At 45.5% G+C, this 24,230-nt stretch overlaps 1 protein-coding gene across 1 annotated transcript; it reads right to left on the bottom strand.

Annotated features, from left to right (window-relative positions):
• Nucleotides 1-230: 230 nt before the first annotated feature.
• On the bottom strand, nucleotides 231-23,819 carry LOC133445772 (calpain-1 catalytic subunit-like). Its single transcript, XM_061723193.1, has 22 exons — nucleotides 23,744-23,819; nucleotides 18,382-18,634; nucleotides 18,206-18,275; nucleotides 15,419-15,537; nucleotides 14,475-14,608; nucleotides 10,970-11,138; nucleotides 10,737-10,820; nucleotides 8,970-9,055; nucleotides 8,819-8,893; nucleotides 8,583-8,743; nucleotides 6,827-6,996; nucleotides 6,056-6,067; nucleotides 5,744-5,955; nucleotides 5,616-5,655; nucleotides 5,458-5,523; nucleotides 5,294-5,351; nucleotides 4,003-4,067; nucleotides 1,821-1,889; nucleotides 1,633-1,711; nucleotides 1,436-1,549; nucleotides 918-976; nucleotides 231-835 (listed from the first exon to the last, which is right to left on the bottom strand). The coding sequence occupies exons 2-22, from the start codon at nucleotides 18,619-18,621 to the stop codon at nucleotides 809-811; spliced, it is 2,109 nt and encodes a 702-aa protein (XP_061579177.1). The 5' UTR covers nucleotides 18,622-18,634; nucleotides 23,744-23,819; the 3' UTR covers nucleotides 231-808.
• Between the last annotated feature and the right edge of the window lie 411 nt (nucleotides 23,820-24,230).

Here is a 24,230-nt window from a genome sequence, read left to right as displayed (position 1 = left end):
TTTGTTAACTGGAAAATTAGAGTTCTATGTACATATGACTGACTGATACCTGGTTAGTTTGTGGACTACAGAGACGACTATATACACAGGTGTAGACAGCAGACAGAAGTGGTCAGAGGGGGGTCTGCAGGTCTGCAGGTCTGCAGTGTAACGATCATCAGATGAAGACGTGACCAACAATGTTCCCTACTCCATGTTTCTGAGACTCCCGTTTATTTAGAGAAACCACGTCTGGAACAGATTTTATTTGGTAGTTTTCACAAAAACAACAATAAATAAAAAGATCCAGGGAATAAAGAATCAAGAACAAATAAATGTGCGGATGACCTGATGCAGTTGAATAAATACAGGCTTTTATTGTGAAGTACCATATTTGTTTCTCATATTCAAAGGAAGTCCTGAGGTAAATAAACAACTTTAATTAAAAATAAGGCAGTTATTGAAGCACTTGGGAGAGTAAATATTGACTCCATAGTTCATACAAGTTTTCTGATTTACTTCATAAATATTCAGCATTAAGGGGCTTCATGCAGCAGTGACTGGAACCACAACTAGGACCTACTGATCCAGATTCTCTCTGTGACTTTATTTCTGTTTTAAATGAATGCTGCCACGCACCTGCACAGGTGTGTTGGCATACATGCAGCACGCGTTAGTGGTATGTTATGTTAAGTTATGAGTTATGAAGTGATTAATACGGCGGTCTATGTCACTCTGCTGATCCACAACACAAACAGTGGTCTGGTTGGGCCGAAGATTTGTCTGTTGTTTGTCCCGTCGGAGACGCTCTGACCGGGCCGGTGCTTCTTCAGCTGCACATGGTCACCAGCAGCCACTGAGGAGAGAAAACACACAGCTGAGAACACGACAGAAACACAAGATGACCAGGAAACAAGAGCGGTGCCAACATCTCGCACCTCCATGATGTTTATCTCCACAGTTCCGGTCTTGTCTTGGTCCAGCCCCTGGAAGGTTCCTAAAAGAAACACGGAGACCAGATCAGTCCAGGTCTACACTAAAGCTCTCCTGTCAGCATATACAGGACTGTCTCAGAAAATTAGAATATTGTGATAAAGTTCTTTATTTTCTGTAATGCAATTAAAAAAACAAAAATGTCGCACATTCTGGATTCATTACAAATCAACGAAATATTGCAAACCTTTTATTATTTTAATATTGCTGATTATGGCTTACAGTTTAAGATTAAGATTCCCAGAATATTCTAATTTTTTGAGATAGGATATTTGAGTTTTCTTAAGCTGTAAGCCATGATCAGCAATATTAAAATAATAAAAGGCTTACAATATTTCAGTTGATTTAAAATGAATCCAGAATGTATGACATTTTTGCATTACAGAAAATAAAGGACTTTATCACAATATTCTAATTTTCTGAGACAGTCCTGTATGGTCCTCAGAGGACAGGTTGCACATACTGAACATGGTTTCCAGTTTGACCAGACAGCAGATGAAGTTGTCGAAGTCAATGATCTCGTTGTCGGCGTATCGGGCAACCAGCATCTGGTAGAGCTTGTTGTTGAGTTTGAAGCCTGAAGACAGAAGATCAGTGTTGCTTTGAAAAAACAGAGAAGCTCAGAAAAGATCCTCAGAACTCAGAATCAACACGACTCACCGCCGTTTTCCATCGCAAGACGCATCTCGTACGAGTTCATGCTGCCGGACTTGTCCAGATCAAACTCTCTGAAGATTCCCTAAAGGACAATGGCGTCATGTCAGAAGGAGCGGTTTTTCAGGCCTAGATCAGGGATCTAACTGGGATCATGGTGCCATGTGAGGCAGGTCCATGAACAGCTCACTCACCAGCCACTTCCTGATCTTGTTCCAAAGGACCTGAAACTCCAGCAGGCCGAGCCGAGCGCTGCCGTCTTTCTGAGGTCCAGTAAAGGTTCACGCCACTTCAGTGAATCATAGACCAGGACCAGCAGTAGAAACCCAGAAATACATGTGGAGGAACTGATCTGGAACCCAGACCTGTTGGATCTCTCCTGAACCTGCTAACATCTGTCCTGAACCTGCTAACATCTGTCCTGAACCTGCTAACATCTGTCCTGAACCTGCTAACATCTGTCCTGAACCTGCTAACATCTGTCCTGAACCTGCTAACATCTGTCCTGAACCTGCTAACATCTGTCCTGAACCTGTTAACATCTGTCCTGAACCTGTTAACATCTGTCCTGAACCTGCTAACATCTGTCCTGAACCTGTTAACATCTGTCCTAAACCTGTTAACATCTGTCCTGAACCTGCTAACATCTGTCCTAAACTTGTTAACATCTGTCCTAAACCTGTTAACATCTGTCCTGAACCTGTTAACATCTGTCCTAAACCTGTTAACATCTGTCCTGAACCTGCTAACATCTGTCCTAAACCTGTTAACATCTGTCCTGAACCTGCTAACATCTGTCCTGAACCTGCTAACATCTGTCCTGAACCTGCTAACATCTGTCCTGAACCTGCTAACATCTGTCCTGAACCTGCTAACATCTGTCCTGAACCTGTTAACATCTGTCCTGAACCTGTTAACATCTGTCCTGAACCTGCTAACATCTGTCCTGAACCTGTTAACATCTGTCCTAAACCTGTTAACATCTGTCCTGAACCTGTTAACATCTGTCCTGAACCTGTTAACATCTGTCCTGAACCTGCTAACATCTGTCCTGAACCTGCTAACATCTGTCCTGAACCTGTTAACATCTGTCCTGAACCTGTTACATCTGTCCTGAACCTGCTAACATCTGTCCTGAACCTGCTAACATCTGTCCTGAACCTGCTAACATCTGTCCTGAACCTGCTAACATCTGTCCTGAACCTGCTAACATCTGTCCTGAACCTGCTAACATCTGTCCTGAACCTGCTAACATCTGTCCTGAACCTGCTAACATCTGTCCTAAACCTGTTAACATCTGTCCTGAACCTGCTAACATCTGTCCTAAACTTGTTAACATCTGTCCTAAACCTGTTAACATCTGTCCTGAACCTGTTAACATCTGTCCTAAACCTGTTAACATCTGTCCTGAACCTGCTAACATCTGTCCTAAACCTGTTAACATCTGTCCTGAACCTGCTAACATCTGTCCTGAACCTGCTAACATCTGTCCTGAACCTGCTAACATCTGTCCTGAACCTGCTAACATCTGTCCTGAACCTGCTAACATCTGTCCTAAACCTGTTAACATCTGTCCTGAACCTGCTAACATCTGTCCTAAACTTGTTAACATCTGTCCTAAACCTGTTAACATCTGTCCTGAACCTGTTAACATCTGTCCTAAACCTGTTAACATCTGTCCTGAACCTGCTAACATCTGTCATAAACCTGTTAACATCTGTCCTGAACCTGCTAACATCTGTCCTAAACCTGTTAACATCTGTCCTGAACCTGCTAACATCTGTCCTGAACCTGCTAACATCTGTCCTAAACCTGCTAACATCTGTCCTGAACCTGCTAACATCTGTCCTGAACCTGCTAACATCTGTCCTAAACCTGTTAACATCTGTCCTGAACCTGCTAACATCTGTCCTGAACCTGCTAACATCTGTCCTAAACCTGTTAACATCTGTCCTGAACCTGCTAACATCTGTCCTAAACCTGTTAACATCTGTCCTGAACCTGCTAACATCTGTCCTGAACCTGTTAACATCTGTCCTGAACCTGCTAACATCTGTCCTGAACCTGCTAACATCTGTCCTGAACCTGCTAACATCTGTCCTAAACCTGTTAACATCTGTCCTGAACCTGCTAACATCTGTCCTAAACCTGTTAACATCTGTCCTGAACCTGCTAACATCTGTCCTGAACCTGTTAACATCTGTCCTGAACCTGCTAACATCTGTCCTGAACCTGCTAACATCTGTCCTGAACCTGCTAACATCTGTCCTGAACCTGCTAACTCAGTCAGGACCATGGTCTGGCTGATATCCTGAAGCAGGCTCTAAGTGAACAAGGTTCTAACGAGCTCTGTTGGCTGCACCGTGGGGAGGATACATCCATGAGGCAGACCATGGCTCTGCAGGACTCCAGGCTGAAGCCGTCGGTCTGAAGATCTCTGTCTGTAAAGACAACAACCATGTGAAGCTCAATAATCCTGAGATCCTTCAAAAATATCAGTGTTGCTGACTGATGGATAGAAGGAAGGATGAATGAAGCAAGTGAGGGATGGATTAATGGAGAAATAGAAATATGGATGGAGGGGGAAAGATGTACAAATGGATGGATGCACTGACAGACTGAAGGACAGTTGGACATTGCTTCAAAGTCTGAAATTTAATGTGATGCTACAAGGCCTTCAGCCTTCCGTCCATGCCAGAAAAGTGAGTAGAAGAAAACATCCCCATAGTGATGTGAAAGACTTATAATCAGGTATCACAAACAACTGACAGCAGCTCTCTCCAAGAACCAGCAACCAGTTATCAGGGTTAGGAGGAAAACTCTGATTTAGATACTGGTGGATGGATGGAAGAATGGACTGGGGTGTGGAGGGATGGTGGATGATGGATAAACACATACAGATGGATGGATGGACGTGTGGATGGACGGATGGGTGGATGGATGGATGGATGGATGGGTGTGATTCTGAGATGGTCGGAGGTGAAATTATAACATTTAATTGAATGTCTTGAGCTGCAGGAACCACAGTACCAGAATGGAGCCAGAGAGGTTCTGCTCAGCTGGGCCTCGGCCCACCAGGACCAGGAACACCACGGTCTGGTTCTGCACCGGTTGTCAGACGCACCAGGAGCGTTTCAGAAGCAGAGCTCTTCAGAGAGCAGTCTCTTCGGCTGAAGGTTTCAACAACACGTGAGAATCATGGGTAATCGTTTAGGGATGCGCCATGACGATGAGTTTTTCTACATCTAAACTGAACCTCTCCTCGTCTGAAACTCTCTGAGCTGCTTCTAGTTTGACTAGAGATGGGTTTAATGCAGAGGAAGAATTTCCCCATTGTGGGATTACTAAGGGAAAAATGTATTTTATTTTTTTATTTATTTTAACCAACGCCCTCCACTGACGAACGTCTATTTATACGTCAGAGCTGCTGGTGGGCTTTTATTTTGAAAATCTAGTGTTTTCTCCATGAGATTCACGCGTCTGACTTCCTGCCAGCTCCATCTGCTGGATGGACACAAACATGGATTGGACTATGAATGGGCGACTGGGACTCATCTCTGCGATCCTTCTGAAGCGCCCGGCGGAGGTCTGGTGAGACCAGAGAACAACCGGGCTTGACTTTACCGTGGTGGTTCTGAGCCTGGCAGGACACTGGGCTAAGACTCACGCTTGGACACGACTCTGTTGAGGATGGTCCGGAGCTCCGGCACTGAGATCTCCATGTCCTGGAGAGAGAACACACTTCCCTCAACTCTGGGGTCACACTAGGAGCGGTTTCAGAGATCCACCTGGTGGACCAGATATGACTGCAGCTTCGGTGACTGAACTCACGTTTCCGGACAGCTGGGCGAACATGGACCTGAAGGAGTCGTCGATGTCGCTCTCTGAGACTTCCTCCTGCAGAGGAAGAAGAGCAGCAAGGTTGTCGTGAGAAAAAATAATAAAACATCTTTACATCTGATCTTCAACAGAGGAAATGGGCTTCAGACCTCTTCGTCCATGTTTGCCACCACGTTGTTGTCCATGTCCCTGCAATAGTCACACTATTCACTCAGCAGCATTTTACTTTGGAAGGACTGAATCATAGAATAAAGCTCCCTGTTGGTTTCAGACTCACTCAGTTTCACTCTGCTTCTCGGTGAAGACCCTCAGGACAAAATCTGCCTCCCTCGAGGGTTCGAAGGTGGACGGGACGATCAGGTACTCGCCCGGCGGGAGGCGGAGCCTGGTGCTCACCTCTCGTAGGTTGATGAAGCTGTCAGAGCGAGCGCAGGAAGACTGGCGCAGGAAGAAGTCCTTCTTCATGTGGATGCTAGGAGCACCTCGGTACTGCCGTGCAGAGGGACGGACGGAGGGACGGAGGTAGGGACGCCAGCGTCAATCATCACAAAGATACAGAGACGTAGAGCAGTTTGACTGAAGAACTCACCTCCTCAGGTATCTGCCAACGACACACCAGGAGAAGGTGTTACACTCTCAGTGAGCAGTGAACCAGTACCAGGAGGCTGCATGTGGTAGCTAAGGTGTCACTGGGGGGTCAATATGGTTACTGCATTTATAAGTACCACACTTTTAATCCTGGTTGTTGTGTTAAAAGATCATTAAAATTAGTTTTTCATTATTCTGGTGTAAAAGCTGTGTTTGGGATCACTTCCTGTCACATGACCCAGTTTCAGTCAGTCTTCAATTGTCTCTAGAAGACTCTGGTCACTGACAGGTGTCCAGGTCCAGACCAGCATCCCTCCACCACCGTGCTGGACAGGTGTCCAGGTGGTTCTGCTGGTTTCTTCCAAACATGGTTCTGGACATTAAGACCAAACATCTCCACGTTGGTCTCATGTGTCCAGAGGACATGGTTCCAGAAGTCTGCTGGTTTGTTCAGATGTAGTTTTGTGGACTTCAGTCCTGCTTCCAGATTTGTGTTGGACAGAACTGGGTTTAACCTGAAACTGAAGTCTGCTATCATCCAGAGATTTTACCCAGAAAAACACAGTTTTAAAAGAGGAGTAACTAACTTTGTCCACGGCTGTATGTGGTGCTTGCTAAGCTGCTTGGGATGGTTGCTATGGAGACTTTGGCTGATTATTTTGGGTGTTAGGGTGTCAGAAGCGTGAACTGATGTGGTTTCTGGTGGTTGTCTTGGTGAAGAGTTGCTTCAGCAGCTGAAGCATCATGACATTATGTGTGTGTGACGTCTGACCTCGTAGATGGCGAAGCCGATGGTGTGCATGTCCTGGCCCTGGCGGCGGAAGCGGCGGCGGTCCTTCTGCATCAGAGCCACCAGGAAGCTGCAGGCGGCCTCATCATCCTCTGGGTCGTCATCTTCCTCTAGCAGAGAGATCTTGTACTGAGGGTTGATCCAGAATGTGTCTGCAGGGAGGCATCATGGGAAATGGAGTCATTAGAACCAAGATGGATCAGCAGCATTCAGGTAACCATGTGACCCGTTACCTACAAGAGTGCTGAGCCTGATCCACAGGGTGACGTTATCTCTATTCAAATGACTTTTTAAGCACTTGAGCTTTATCATAACAAATATCGTGAAACAAGGACTGTAGGTATGTACACAGGCCCGGCCACGGGTCGGGTCTCTACCTACTCTCCAGGTGAGCAGCAGAGATCCCCAGATTCCGTCATGTTATCATCATGTGTTGTCATGGTAACAGAGCAGTTGAAGCTAAGTTTGTCTGTAGGCCATAAATGTTCTTGTCTTTTCTGACTTGGTCCAACAGAACCGACAGAAACGCGCGTTGGTCCGAGAAGACGAACCGCTGAGCAGTGAGGTCTTCTGAGGAGTTGAACAGGACCAACTGAAGACATCTAAACAGACGTGAACAGCATCCAGATATCAGGATGTGTTTCTACGCTGATGACAAATTAATTTACGTTCAAGTTGAACCCAACACTCCCGGGTAACTGTCATTACATAGAAAACAGGGATTTAAAGATGAAGTTCCCAGATCAGTTTGTCTTTCCACCGTCCCCTAGCTCAGGACAGGTGATTGTACCCAGAAAAGGTTTTGATGCAATATCTTGGTTTCCTTAGTTAAAGTAATCCATCCATACATACATTTTCTATACCCGTTTTATCCTTTGCAGGGTCACAGGGGTCTTCTGGAGCCTCTCCCAGCTTATTACAGGCGAGAGGCAGGGGTTCACCCTGGACAGGTCGCAGGTCTATCACGGGGCCACATATACAGACCAACAAGCCATACTCACACTTACACCTACGGGCAATTTATAATCATCAATTAACCTAGCATGCATGTTTTTAGACTGTGGGAGGAAGCCCTTTTCATGTATTAATTATAAGTATCTCATAACCATCATTGTTGTCCATTGTTCTTGTAGTTTGTTGTGCTGGTCTGCCCCCTCCTTTTCTCTTCTGTGAATGTTTGCAGGCCGGAGCTTCAGGAGCTGCAGTCCCACCCTCTGATCATCCCACTGCTTAATTCCACCTGTCTGTATGGATGTCGGGTAGATGCCTGCTGACATCCTGACCTGCAGTCCCCCCTCTGACCACCTCAGTGTCTGCTGTCTACATCTGCTTGTGTAGTCATCCCTGTACTGCACCAGTTGGCCATTGTGTCTGTGTCTCTCCTTTCTCTGTCCTTCATTCTCTCTGTCTGTTTTCTCTTTTCCTGCTCTGCCCAGCTGCCCCCCCCCTCAAAGCTTCTTCCCTCCAAATGGGGAGTTTTTCCTTGCCACTGTTTGGCTGAAGGTTTTTCTCCAACTAGGGGAGTTTTTTACCTGCCAGTGTTTATGTTATGTTAATGTAATAATTGCTCTGGGGTCATGTTTTAGGTCTCTAGAAAGATCCTAGAGACAACTTCTATTGTAATAGACGCTATATAAATAAAATTTAATTGAATTGACACACATCAGAGTTCATCCTGGGGGAACATGAAATCACACATGACCACATCTGTATCTGCCCCCCCCCCCCCCGTCCTCACTGGGGTGGTTCCTGCAGCCCCCAGCGGTGCTGCCCCTCCTCCAGCTGCCCTCAAACGTGGCGGTGGTCCAGAAGCTGGTGGACTCCTGACTCAGAGCGTCTGGGGTCAGATTGCAGATCTCCAGCCGTGAGAACTGACGCAGAAACTCCTGGAAAGACATCCTGACAAACACGGACACATCTTACTGGTTTCTGACTGTTCCGGGACTGTCAGCTTCCCACCCAGCACCAACCTACCAGAACTCTCCATCCTCCATCTTACACAGCATATCGTCCTTCTCTGCAGAATCGATGTTGTTCCACTCCGAGGAGCTGGAACACAAAGAACCATCTCAATGTCCCACATATTTAGCCCTGCCTACCAGCTATTTTACTATGCGGTACTGACCTGTCGCTCCAGGCTCCGGTCCATTCCACCTGACCCCAGGGGTTCCTGATCCGGATCAGACGCTCCTTCCGGCCACGGTACTCCACCTGCAGGACAATCATCCAGTGTGGGTCTGTGTGGGTGTGTATGGTTCCACTGAGCTGACTATCCCCACCAGGAACTGGTTATCTTATCTGCTACAGATCAATAATTAGGTCTGCCCTGCTGGATGTGGATCAAAGTCACAGCTCCTCCACACTGACAGAAGCCAGTTGAAATGGCTCTTCTGGTTAGAAAGCCTTGTGGGCACCATGTGCAGATGTTTTGGAGATTTCCACCAGGGAGGAGACCCTGGGACAGACTCAGGACACACTGGAGAAATTAGATCTGTCAACTGTCTGGAAACACTTCAGTATTCCCCAAGAAGATCTGGAGAGGGTGGATCATCTGTTGGATGGATGATGGATGGCTGGATGGATGATGATAATGGGTGGTTTCATAGACTGATTTCAGTCAGGGTTCAGAATGCATCATAGCACAGAGACAGCACTGGTTCGAGTCACGAATGACCTTCTTATGGCCTCAGATAAGGGATTAGTGTCCATACTGGTTCTACTGGACCTCAGTGCTGCTTTTGACTCTGTAGATCAGCATCTTACTGCACAGGTTAGAGCATGTTGTTGGGATAAAAGGGACAGCTCTACGTTGGTTTAAATCATATCTATCTGACAGATTCCAGTTTGTTCATGTACATGAGGCCTTGACGAGTTAATGACTGCAGAGGAGATATTCACATTAACTCTGAGTCAGAGGGTGCTAACACAGCAGAGCAAACTGGACTATAGCTGGTGCACCCCTGGTATATCTTTTTTTTAAATATATTTTCATCCCGATTCTTTTCCCCTTTTTGCACTGAGCTCAAGTCTCCTCAAGTCTCCTCCTTACTTGAGGAGTGAGCAGGCCGCTTCTTTTGAGCGGACAGGATGGGGCTTCTCTGCCTGGACGTGGCGTGTGGAAGGATCACGTTATTCCCAAGCGTCCCCGGGGAGAATTGAACTGAGGACCTTCTAGCTGTGAGACGGCTGCACTCAATCAGCTGCGCCAGTCACCCTCGGTATATCTGATGAAGTACTGAGTTTGTTCTTTTAATTTTAGGCATGCATATACTTTAGGATGCCCGCAAATTTGTTTCTGTATAATTTTTTTTATCTTAAACAATGACTGTAGAACCTCATGACTTAGGAATTATTCCTCCACAAGACACATCCTCCAACTGTCTCTGTTGCCACGACAATGTGACCAACAGTAAAATGTCCAATTGGTATAGAACAGTAACCAGCAATAGCAGGGTGAGCAGGGAGCAGGGGGAGGAGGATTAACAGGGTGCTGACTGGAGCTCACCAGAAGTAGACGACTTAGGTTGACCCAGAGAATTTAAGCGTTGTGATCAAAGTAAAACCACTGTTGTCAGTGCTGATCAATATAATTATGGATTGGGGCGTGTGGCTTTGGGTATGGAGAGAGCCTTAGTTTTTTGGTTGTTTCTATTAATCATGATGCTGTTGTTTTCAGGTTTGGGTTTTGGTGTTCTTTCTGGGCTTCGATTAGTTGTTTTAACCTGAATAAACATCTCCTTGTCTTCACCCGGCGGTTCTACTGGTATCATTTCCTCAGACCCGGGTCACATTAATGTTACCTCATAACAATCACTGACACTGAAGCTCCCCCCCAGACGGAATCTCCATGGTAGTTCTGACAGTCCACTGTCACAGAAACACCTGAGCTCACCTGTCTGAGGCCAGTCACGGAGTAGGCGTGGCCCTTCACCAGCTTCTTGAAGGTGATGGCCTCCATGTCGAAGGCACTGGTGATCTGAGGATGGAGACAGTTTAATTATCGTTGCTGTCATCGTGAAATACAAGATCCTAGAAAACATTCACGTCTTGGATTGTAAACAATGAAAACTGAGATTCTGTCTGTGTTGTCTGGTTTACGATCACGGGGCTGGAACCCGGACTGACATCTATGGAGCATCCCAGCAGTGATCCACGCTCCAGAGCTTTGGTGATGATACGGTGAAGATCTCTGGGAGCTTTCTTCAGCTCGTACATCTCCGACACGCCCCCCGTGAAGTCCTCGAAGCCTTCAGTGGTGCTGCCGCCAGACAACGCCTCATACGATCCGTTCAACCTCCGAAGACACACGGGGACAGCAGTGAACATGATAAAACAACCAGAACAGATCTGACACACATCAGGAATGTTAAGCTGGAGTCTAACCATCACTACATTGTATTACAGACCGAACAGGTGATCAGGATTACACAAACCACATGAGCTGCTTTAAGTCAGGTTTATCTGGTAGATTAATGAATGAGAAAGATGTATTGGTAAAGAACTTTTCACATGCTTCACAGGACATTTTAAAGTATAAAACAAAAAGTGAGTTGGCTCTGATGGTGGGGGAGGATACCAGTCAGACCTAACTCTGTCCGATCTGCAGGGTCTGTACTACTTTTAAGAGCAAGTTAAAGGCTTTAAAGGAGCTTGAGGCTCCTTTTAAGAAATGAGACTCTCTAGCGCCACCCTTCACCACGACGGCCGTTGGGGGTACTGCAGCCAACAGTGAAGCCGGCACGGGAGAACGGGGAGAACGCACATGCAGCGTCATGTGACGTCACATCCGCAGCCCAGCGCGGGAAATTCGGGACCGAATTGCAGCACATTTTGCAGCACACAGCCTGTTCAAGGCAAAGGAGAGATACACTAGAGGGCTCATTCCTTTTGGTTTGGAACGCTTCATCTGACATTATTACTAGAAAACTTAAAATGTATACGGATTTTTTTCATAAATCTTGCCACAATCCGGCCTCAAGCTCCTTTAAGGAGCACTTCGGCATCTAATAAGATGCATGCACTTACGAAAAGATGGTGTCTTCTTAGACGTAGCTTTCTTATTTAAAAGAAAAAACATATATTCTAGCACTAGCGTGACAGCACCCGTGTCCAACTGGACTCTCAGCAGTCTGACCAGCACTTATCCAGCTGTACCCTCCTATGTGGTTCTGTGCTTGTGTTTTTCTCTCAGATGTAAGTCGCTTTGGATAAAAGCGTCTGGTAAATGACAGTAGTAGTAGTGGTAGTAGTAGTAGTAGTAGTAGTAGTAGTAGTAGACCTGATAGGCTCTTCTGGTTGGAAAGGTTGGAATTCATTCCAGCACATGTTAGAAATGCGAAAAAGTTAGAATATCTGGGAATCTGGATTACATATAGCTTCAAAGGCAAATTTCTTGCCCCAGTTAGACAATCTGAAACAGGGTGGAAGGATCAATATCATCAAAATGAATGTATTGCCTAAGTTCCTTTACCTATTACAACCCCCCCCCCCCCCCCCCATAATTTCTGACTAAATTCTTCTTCAGCTCCGTATATAAACTCATATCAACTTTTATCTGGAACAATAAAAAAACATGCATACAGAAATGCATATTGCGAAGACCGTGTCTCCAGGGTGGCATAGCACTTCCCAGTTTTTGGTTTTATTATTGGGCAGCCAGCGTTAGAGCGCTGCTGTTCTGGATGTCAGATGTTGACTACTCAAATACCCCTAAATTGTTAACCTGACAGCCTTTTCTGACATTTGTGGATCAAATGGAAACCGAAAATGTAACCCTGTAATTCAGAACCTCTTATTTGAGTTGGTACAGATGTACTTTTTGTCCCTGTCATATTTGTTTGCCCTATCAACAAATATGCTAAATAACAGTGTTTGATTTCATGGTACAGCTCTGGTGGGTGGAGGGTGTTGACTAGGGTTTAGTTTTTGTTTGTATTGTGTTTGTGGTCTGTTTGTTGTGAAAATCTTAAATAAAAAGACCTTTGTTCAAATAAAAATTTAATTAAAAAGATTCCAGTTGGTTGATGTAAATGAGGAGTGTTTATACAGCAGAGTTGGTCCTGGTGTTCCACAGGGCTCTGGATGTGGACCATTACTGTTCTCTCAACACAAGTCACCATTAGCTGCTATTATCAGATGATACTCAGACATACATGACACTTTTGAACTAACTGGACTACAAACATGTCTGAACGACATTAAGATCTGGATTCTAACTTCTGCTACTAAACTCAGATCAGACTGAGGTCTTTGTGTTTGGACCTGAATTATTCAGAAATAGACCGTCTAATCATTTACTAACTCTGGATGGTTTTACTTTAACACCGAGCCTGTTCCACTCCAGGTCCATCCCAGCAGAGCTGTGGTCCCTCAGACTGGTGGTTCCTAGCACTCCAACAGTAGAATGGGAGGCAGGGCCTTCAGTTATCAGGCTCATGAACTTTGTGTTTCTCTCTTGTGCCTCATAGAACCAGAACCCTCCCTGGTTCTGGTTCTGATGGAGGTTTTTTTTTTTGTTTAGAAGACAATTCTTCCTCTCACTTCCAAATCCAAAAGTGAATCCAAAGTTTTTATGAGCTGCTCTTGTGACTTCTGAACGTGGACTCAACTGGAACAAATTTGATTCATAAACATAACTAAATGGGTTGGACTGGGCCGTATTTACCTGTTTGCTTTCCGAGAAAAGTGCCTTGAAATTTCAATTTTTTTCATTAACCTCCATTCATCCCTCAAGGGGAAATTAGTCCTGTGCTTTTAACCCATCTCTAGTTGGACTAGGAGCAGTGGGCTGCCATTTCTTCCGGCATCTGAGGAGAAACTAGGGTTAAGGGTCTTGCTCAGGGGCCCAAAGTGGCTTCAGATATAGTGGACTCATAAATGATACAAGAGGGCTCAATAGGAAGAAGAAAAGGTCCCATGCAGGTTCAGGAACATAAGCCCCAGCTGGGCCCACCTAAAATCCAGGTAGATCCCACTCAGGGTCCATGTGAAACCAGGAAAGAATCATCATAGAACCTGAAAACAAACGCAGCTGGGACTATTTTTTTGCTCATTTGCGGATGATATAGAGTAACGTGGAAATGCTGTGTGTGGGTACAGGCCAGTGTTTATGGTTTCTCTATTGTACACAAGAGGGCAATTAGCTTCACAGCCAGCAGAACACGCAAACATCAGTAAACAATGTAAATAAACAGATATAACCATAACCATGAACTAAAAGTAATTGTTCAAGAGCATTATTCAGCCGAAGAAATGAAGTTTTTGTTCTGCACTTCAGTAAACTGTATCTGACTGGAGGCTGCAGGTTAAAATCTCCATGGAGGAAGTCTTGGTTCAGCCTGTACGGCCTGGGCTTTCTACTAAAGTCAGACTTTGTGAAGTTCTTGAAGGTCATTGGGAGGTATTCCAGCAATCTCACTGCAAATCTTAACCATCCCTTGCAGACAATATTTAACTTTAACAGAAAGTGACCCATGAGTACACAAAGCAATGATAGAACGTTCTCAGTTAAGTGTTGGTGGTTGTAGATGGGTGTAGATAGTGTAGGTTGGTGCAGGTGCAGATGGCTGTTGGTCAGGTAGATGGGTGAAGATGGGTTTTGGTGAGTGGAGACGGGTGTAGGTGGTCTTACTTGGCATAGGCTTTCTCCAGCAGCGCGCTCCAGAACTCACTGCCTTCCGCCGAGTGGACGAACATCAGCTCTCCATCTTTGACCGGCAGCCGGTCATCAATCACGATGTCCACCCACTCACCAAACTGCCAGAACTGCAGACGGACAGATGGATGAATACAGGTCTACAGGTAAGCTGATTCAACTCTTTATTTGATAACTGTTTCCAACAATTTATACCATCTACTAGGGCTGGGCGATATGGACCAAAAGTCATATCTCGATATTTTCTAGCTAAATGGCGATACTCGATATATATCAATATTTTTTCTGTGACATAATTGGGGTTTCCCCCAAAGCATTATAGCATAGCATCTCTGTTAGCTTCATTTTTTTTCTGAGTCAAACCCTTAAAAAAACAGTCAGTTTTAATACAAAGCCTCGTGCCAAATGTGCCAAATGTCACACATTTCAAAACAAATGAAATAAAAATAAACTGCCTGCATATATAGAATAAAATGCTTCTTGAATAAAATAAAACAAATATCCCTTTCCTGCATAACAATTAAATTAAAATACACTGTGCAATTAATACAATGTAGACAGTAACAGGCAGACTTTTCCACTGAGGTTGACAGTTGTGCAAATAACAAAACATTTGTGCAAATCTCAAATAAAACATTCAAGTCAATTTGTCACAAAATAAGCTATATCAAAATCATAAAAAAATACAAATTAATTTTTAAAAATTTTTTTTTAAAATCGATATAAACGATATTGTCTCGTACCATATCTCGTTTGAATATATATCAATATATATTAAAATCTCGATATATCGCCCAGCCCTACCATCTACCTACAATTTCTACCAACTTGAAGCTAGAGCTCACTCACAAATGAGTCCCTACTCCCACACTGTTATTGTGCAGGATAGTAGGTGTGGCCTGTGGACGGTGACATCTCACCTGGAAGTGGAAGATACCGGCGTACTGGGGGTTGAAGGTCTGGCCATGAGGAACCACACGGTGCAGCAGCCTTTCGTTCAGAGTCAGAGAGCCGATCGCGGCCAGCAGCCAGCAGTCTCCTGGAAAACCAGAGTCATTCAGACACCACCTGACAGTCACCTGATAACCTCCAATTAAACCATTAAACAATTCAGAACCTGCACGCCCTCCACCTCTACTAGGGTCTGGATACAAATGTGAAACTCTGCTGATCTTAGCAAAGCAGCCATCTTCACGTGGTTGACGGCTGTTAACCAGGACTAACCAGAGACACTGCTGAACTTCCTATAGATCAGTGGTCTTCATTCCTGATCCTCGAGAGCCACAGTCCTGCATGTTTTAGGTGTTTCTCTGCTTCAACACACCTTTATACAAACGACTGTGTCACCAACAGAGCTGTGCAGACCCTGATGACACATTGGTGACGACCGTTAATTAGAATCAGGTCTGTTGATGCAGGTAAACATCTAAGACATGCAGATCCATGCAGCAGCTGGATCTGCTGGCTCTTTACTCTGATCATTTCAGAACCCTTCTGACCAATATTCAACGCTGCTCGGTCGCCTGGACCGGTAGGTTTGGTTGACCGATGGTGGATGATGAACCACCGGTGCTCCTGGACTCCTGGTGGAGCTCTGCTACTCTTTGGTTTAAACTCTGACAGCACCTGTTTCAGATATCGCTTCAGTAACGCCGTCTGAGATGCAGATGTTTGAACAGGTTTGATCAGAGTCCATGTAACGTTAGTTACCATTGTAGGTTAGCGTGAGCTGAAGCTATGATAGCTAACTTGTGGTAACAGCACTGAGGTAGGCATGTTGCTACCAGGGTCCACCTTAGCTTCTTGTTTTGGATTAACAAAGGGGTGGGCGAAGTCACTTCATCAAGATGGTGTCCCTCAGAGATCAGAAGCCCTCCTCAGAAACCTGCGAGTGACATCACAGAGGGGTGTGTCCAGCTCTGCGTCCAGCAGTGGTGGTTTTTCTCCTACTGGTCACTCGTGCCGCCTGTCGTAGTCTTGTGTTCCTGCACCAGTGCTGGACTGGTGCTCATCCTTCACAATGTTCTTCTCCAGACATCAGTAACATGGTTCTAAGAGCTTCTCCAGGTTGTAATTGGTTAAAAGATTAATTAAAAGGTTGATGAGTTCCTGTTCCAGTAAATGATTGTGCTGCAGACTGAAGATCAGCTGACTCCATTAGCCTGCAGTCTGTGGGGACACCTTAATGCTAAGCTAAAAGCTAACAGCAGCAACAAAAACATCAGCTGATGTAATTTCCTGCTAATGGAGTTTCCATCCGGCAGATGTCCATTTAAGGATCAATTAACTGATCAATACAAGTTAAAGTGCTTCTCTCAGGTGTTTTTTTATCTTCTTCTGAGATGCTTGCTGTTGGTGGGAGCTGGAAGCTGACTTTTCAAACATGGACAGCATTATGGGAAGTATTAGTTTATACACAGCGCTTCTGAAAGTTACCAATGACCTTTTGATGGCAGCCGACTCCGGTCTTCTCCCCATTCTCGTCCTCCCAGTGCAGCCTTTGATACCATGTTGATCACCTTCCTAAACAGACGGGCATCCTCTTCTCTCACACACCTCTCACTCCTCATATCTCTCCGGCCGCACATACAAGTCAAGTCTCACCCTTCAAGTTCATTCCCCATCACTGCCGGTGTGTCCCAGGGCTCAGTCTTAGGGCCCCTTCTGTTCACCGTCTACATGCTGCCCCTTAGACACATACCGGTATTCTATAAATATAACAAACTTTCATTTTTATGCAGACAACACCCAGCTCTACATCTTCACTAAACCCTACACATCTTTCTGACTGCCTTCAGGAAATCAAAGCATGGTTCTCCTTGAACTTTCTTAAACTAAACAGTAATACAACAGAGGATCTACTTGTTGGTACGACCTCCACTCAATCCAGATCATACAGTTCCGATCAGCATTGACGGCTCCTCCGTCGTCTCATCAGGTTAACAGTCTGGGCGTGATCCTCAACAGCACACAATCATTTCACACTGACATCAACAGCATCAACCGGTCTGCTTGTTTTCCACCTCCAAAACATCAACCGACAGCGTTCAACCCTCACTCCGTATGCTGCCACCATCCTCATCCACAGTCTCGTCACTTCTCGAACTGATTACTGTAACTCAGTCCCCAACAAATCCCTTCATCAGCTGTAGGTCCGGCAGAACTCTGCTGCTCGGATCAGAACCAGAACCTCTTCCACTGAACACATCAGCCCTGTCCTTGACCCCTGCTCCACTGGCTCCCAATAAAACACAGAATCAACTTCAACATACTGTTTCTCATCTTCAAATGTCTCCAAATGTCTCTCTGACTTTCTCCACGTGGCCACTCCGTCCCGTACCCTCAGGTCTCACCACCCTGGGCAGCAGAGCCTTCAGGCCCTACTCCCCGGCTAGATAACCTACTCCCATCTGAACTTCAGAACATCAACCCACTTCCATCATTCAAACCTGAACTTAAAACCCACCAGTTCAATTTGACCATGGACCCTGACATCTATTTGCTTGAGCAATGTTTTTCCTTTATTTGATTTGATCCTGGAGGTCAGTGGAGATGGACTTACTTTTGCAGCCTCTAGAGGCCAGTCAAGGAACTGGAACCCATCTTGTTTCCACATGATACTCAACCCAGAAATTAAATGTTTGGCACTGGCAGCTGACCCGAGAGACGGGTCACATGGCCTATGAGAAGCCTTTGGACAAACTCACCCAGTGCTCCCTGACAAATGTCTGTCCTGGTGGCTCCGCCCACAATGAACTGAGGGTCTGGTGTCAGCTCCTGGAACAGCCAATCAAAAAGAGGTGTATATCAGTCACCTCGTACACAACCTAATGTTGTTGAAGATGTCTGAGAGTCCTGGTTCTGGTCTGATTCTGGTGCTCACCGTGGGTCTCTTCCACTCCACCCCTTGGGTTTTGGATGAGAGCGGCCCAAGTTCCTTAAACCCCAGCGAGGTGGATTCTGCAGGGAATGCTGGGTCCTCGAACAGGGTGCTGTTAAGAAGACACTCTTCCTTCAGGTTCTGGAAGTCCTGGTTCAGGTAGCGTACAGCCTGTTGGACTGAGCCCAGACCGCCAGCTCGGTCCCGCTCCTTCTGGATCCGCTCTGACAGCCCGCCAGACATTGTGACCTGAAACCTGACAGAGAGACAGTCAGGGACAGATCAAGAGGTCCTGCAAGAACCAGAACAAAACACCTGAACATTTGTCTTGAGCATCTCGACTGATTTTTCAAGATAATCAACATTAAGGTAGAGAGAAGTAAGAGCAGAGGAAGAACCACAGACAGAGCACCTGTTTTTAATCAGTTTCCCCTCTGCACTTAAAACTGCAGTAACATCATTTTGATTTTGATATTAATATGTTTTTTTCAATCGAAATCAACCAGGCATCATCACCACCATCATCATCATCATCATCATCATCATCATCATCATCATCATCATCATCACCAACATCATCATCATCACCACCATCATCATCATCACCACCATCATCATCAACATCATCCTCACCTCCATCATCATCATCATCACCACCACCACCACCACCACCACCATCATCATCATCATCATCATCATCATCATCATCATCATCATCATCATCATCACCACCACCACCACCACCACCACCACCACCACCATCATCATCATCATCATCATCATCATCATCATCATCATCATCATCATCATCATCATCATCATCATCATCACCACCACCATCACACAGCTAGACTACAAGAGTAAATTTATTATTATTTTCTCACAGCGGGGAAATTCATATTGATAAAGCAGTGTTAAAAATTTCATCAGGAAATAAGGAAGAGCATCTAAAAATGCATCTCAGAGGAAGATGTGACATGTTCAACAGACTGAAAAATTTTAAAACAATGCAGAAACAAAAATGAACAAGTTGAAAAATTTTAAAACAATGCAGAAACAAAAATGAACAAGTTGAAACATTTTAAAACAATGCAGAAACAAAAATGAACAAGTTGAACATGAATAAATGGAGACACAACTGCTGCTGCAGTGAAATTCCTTTGACAGAGGAACAAACAACTCTGTTCTTGAAAACTGCTGACTCATCCCTGGAACCACAGACTGGAATGTGGCTGGTTCTGTTCCAGTATGAAAACCAGCAGATCACTGACCAACAGCTTAATTGATCCAGTTTTCAAACAGATGGGAGCTGAGCTGTCACCTGATCAATACCTGGTAGATCAGACAGTGGGGGGTGATGACGGACTGACACGGTAGGCCCAAACATATGGTGAGGGTTTGGTGGGAACGTCTGAAGCTTCCACCTCTGGCAGAGCTTCAACCACATCTGGAAGGTGGTGGGGATGTAAATGAGACAATTGTGCCATGTTGGTGCCTACATTGTTGGGGTGGAAGACTAGAGCCCAGGTACTGACACAGGTACTGACGACTGAGGTCGTCAGTACCTGTCTCAGCAGTACTTCTTGAACCCGGTGGTGGACATTCCAGGGGAGGGGGGCAAGCTGAAGAAGAAGACCTATAGGACTTGGTAAGTCTGAAAGACTCCAGAGGGATCTGTCAGGTACAAGCAGGCCAAGTGGGCTCAGTGCTGTGGGAGTGGTTAAGAGAGGCCACGGAGAGGGATTTTCAATTCTCATCGAGAAGATTCTAGTAAACAGGAGGTGGGGTGCTGTGACCTCCAATTGAGATGTAATTGGATGGTGGAAAAAATACTTCCAGGATCTTCTCCATCCCACCAACACGTCCTCCCTAAAGGAGGCCAGGCCTATGGACTCTGGGATGGCCTGTCCTATTACCAAGGCTGAGGTCACCGGGGTCAATGTCGAATGTCAAGGGTCTCTGGATCGGCAGACTGGGGTGATGGTTCCCCTTTTTAAGACGGGGGACCGGAGGGTGTGTTCCAGTTATAGGGGTATCACACTCCTCAGCCTCCCTGGTAAGACCTTTGCAGAGGTGGCCTGAGGTGGAGAGGAGAATCTGATCAACTGTCAGAGCTCAGATTCAGGAGGAAGAATGTGGGTTCCACCTTGCTCGTGGAACACTGGACCACCTCTATCCTTGCTAGGGTCCTGGAGGGATCATGGGAGTTTGACCAACCAGCTCACATGTGTTCTGGGGATTTGGAGAAGGCATTGAACTGTGTCCTTCAGAGTTCTTTTTAAGAGTACTTAATATCTGCTTCATGCAGATGACCTCCTCCTCTTGGCTTCTTCAGTCTGTGATCTTCAGCTCTCTCTGGAGCAGATCCCCAACCATGGTTCCCAGTCAGAAGGGTGGAGTGTCTTCTTCAGGTCAGGAGTGAGGTGCAGCCTCAAAAAGAGGAGTTGTCTCTGGGTCTTGTTCATGTCTGAGGACCGCAGCAGGAGACTGACAAATGGATGCAGTAACATGGACTCTGTTCTGGTCTGAGCCCGTTTACTGGTGGATCTACGCTCCTACCCTCACCTACGGTCACTAACCATGGGTTAGTTGGCTGAAATTAGTTTCTTCAGGGTGGCTGGACCTTATTGACGGGAGGAGAAGTTCTAGTGGGAAATCTGGGGTAGAGTTCTTGCTCGTCCACATCGAGAGGAGCCGAGTGGAGTGGTTTGGGCCTCCTGGACGTCTAGTCAGGTGGTATTTTGGGCATGTCCCACTGTGAGGAGGCCCTGGGAAGACCCACGTCATGCCAGTGATATAACTTTTCTCTGCTTCCCCGGGAACGCTACTGTTTCCCAGGAAAAGTAGCTAGCTGGGGAGCTGGAGGTCTGGACCTCTCAGCTTAGACTGCTGACCCTGTGACTCAACTTTAAAAAAGCAGATCAATGAATGGATGGACTTTCAAATTAAAAGCTCAGATCGATAGAACCACAAATCCCCACCAGACTTCTTAAGTCCTCCCTTCAGTGCTTCTCGATGTCCCAACTCCATTAGACTAACTGGAACCAACCAAAGGCCAGGTCACATGACTGCCGTCTGACGTCTCAAACTGGAACCAAACTAGAACCAAATCTTTGCGATAGTTTGGTTCTACGTGGGTTTGAGCCTCAATCAGAAATCATCCCTTGTGACTAGAGATCCGAGATGAATGTACAGACTGATGGAAATATCCAAGCCTGCTGAGTTATACTGAACCAGCAGTTTTATTTACACCGTTTTCATACTCCTCACATTTCTAGTCACAAAACCTGGTCGTATCAATGAAGAGTCTAGCTGCTGTATTACAAGTTACATGCCTTGCCTACTATTGTGAGAGCACGCTCAGATCCTGGAGCAGAAAGTCAGGCTTTAATAAACCAGTCGATGATCGCCCTATTAGTCCAGACAATCTCTGATCTGGACAGACCTGGATCCTCCAAAGAGATCCTGTTTTTGTTGAACTTGGTTGGTCGTAAGCCCTCCTGGTTACCTATGGTTACCTGGTTACTCGGTTACCTGTGGTAAACCCACCTGGTTACCTGTGGTAAACCCACCTGGTTACCCGTGGTAAGTCCTCCTGTTTACCTCTGGTTACCTGTGGTTAACCCACCTTGTTCCCTGTGGCAAATCCACCTGGTTACCCCTGATTACCTGTGGCAAATCCACCTGGTTACCCCTGGTTACCTGTGGGCTCACACGTACACACTAGAAGCATCTGAGCATCACTTCCCGTTTACTTCATCTTGGATAACTGTGTCGTCAGACGTTGCTGAACTGCTGTTTCCGTGACAACTCCGAGCGTTTCAACTCTCGGTGCATCATTACGATGGTGGGCTGCTAACGTTGAAGCTACAGGTAGTATGAGCCGATGAGATCGTACACTGGGACAGGACCGTCTCAAAGTACGCAGATGTGCGGAGTCTGATTGGCTGTTGACGGTATGAAGGCGTGTATGAAGGTGTGTCAGAAAACTAGCAACAGTACAGCTATAGTGCACCATCTCTATTAATGTGAGTTTGTTTGAATTTTACTGAGTTGAATTAATCTCATGCCCTTTTTGTTAATCTGTTCAATTATTTATTCATGTTTTTAGTTTCACTGTTGCCTCATGCTAACATCACTTCTGGTTTATTAACTGGTATAATTAAAGGGGACCTATTATGAAAAACATGTTTTCTCTTGCTTTAACATATATTAAGTGGTCTCCCCTCAGCCTGCCAACAACGAAAGCAACCAAATTCTGCAGTGTCTGTACAGCCGCCCGGATGAGCCATCCAGTGTGATGTGGCTTCTACGAGCCGTTCAGATTCTGCTCCCGCCGTTACGTAACGATGCGTGAAACCACACCCACAACTAACTCTGGCCGGTGTTCTGACAATCCTTGCTACCTGCCGAGAAATGCTACTTTGAGGTTCTGCGCACGCGCACAGTCGTTTTTTTAAAGTTTGATTGCCACGCCCATCATTTCTTGCACGATGTTAAAATGATAATATGGGATGTTGAGTATTTGATCCTTCAAAATACACTACCCATGACATGAATTGTATTACACTTTGTGAACATTATACGATAAAGAGAAAAAAGACCTAATTCTATCGCTTTATTTGATATTCATTCAGTCATTCACCTTTATTTAACCAGGCAGGTCATTAAGAACACATTTTTATTTACAATAACGGCCTGGCAAGCAACAAGGACCACTTGGGGGAAAAGGAAGTGGGCTGGGGAGTAAAACACAGTAAAATTGTAGCTCTACAAAGGTAGAAAACCATTAGGTAGCATTTTTTGGCAAAGCAGCAGAAATTGGCAGAACACCGGAACAACAACAACAACTCCCGCCCACTCAGAATCCCACATAGATAATGAGGTTAGAGACTGGGATTATAAAGGCATGGCTCAGAGGCTGAATTTCTAATTTATTTAGCAAAAACAATCAAAAGCTTGTTTTTAAGACATTCAAGGCCTGTTTAAAATAGGTATTAGATGCCATAATAGGTCCCCTTTAAGCTTAGGACCTTTTATTGTCATTTACAACATCCCTTAGTGACAGTCACAGCAGTACAAGTACTCCACACGGATGAATGCCAGTAAGGTTTTGTAGAAGCCGTCTGGACCAGCTCCAGGAGGGTTCTGGTCACTCACGGTCCAGTAAGCCAGAACCGTTCGCAGGTAAATAACACCTGAGCCGCCTCCTGTGACGCTGCAGCCCGCCAGGCTGCGCGAGGACGGCTCTGATTGGTCAACAAATAGTCGACGCAGTTAACCAGAGCTTCTGCTGAATCAGAGGCGGACTCCAGAAACCACCAGACCAGCTGGACTGGAGCTGCTCCCCGACGCCCGCACTCACCTGCTGTATCCCGAGTTCCGCTCAGTGGAGTCCTGGTCCGCGTCTGGTTCTGGTGTGGATGCTGAGGAAGGAGATGCTGTTGTGCAGCAGTGAGCCCCGCCCGAGGAGGGCGGAGCCGCAGGACGCCCTGCTGGGGGGGGCTGATGCGCGTCTCCATAATATATTATAATATTTCCTGATTTTTTTTAATTTTATTTATTTTTCCTCCTTAAACCTCAAGCCTTCTATTTTATTTTTATATATAATTTACTATCCTTAATTTGTATCTGCGTTTTGTACCTTTTCTGTATATATCTATCTATAAAAAAAAAACAAAAAAAACTAAATGCGCGTCTCATCCTCCAGCTCTGAAGGACAACGCTGACGTCATCTGAGGAAGTTCAAACCAAAACGTGGACGTGTCTTTAATCATGATGTGACTTCAGACAAACAGTAACATAGCAGAGTAATTCCTGTTATTATTTATTTAAGAAAAATAAAGCCAGAA

This window comes from Cololabis saira, chromosome 1, assembly GCF_033807715.1.
Source record: "Cololabis saira isolate AMF1-May2022 chromosome 1, fColSai1.1, whole genome shotgun sequence".
NCBI lineage: Eukaryota > Metazoa > Chordata > Actinopteri > Beloniformes > Belonidae > Cololabis > Cololabis saira.
The sequence above is the reverse complement of the archived record's forward strand: the minus strand, read 5'-3'. Positions and strand labels throughout refer to the sequence as shown.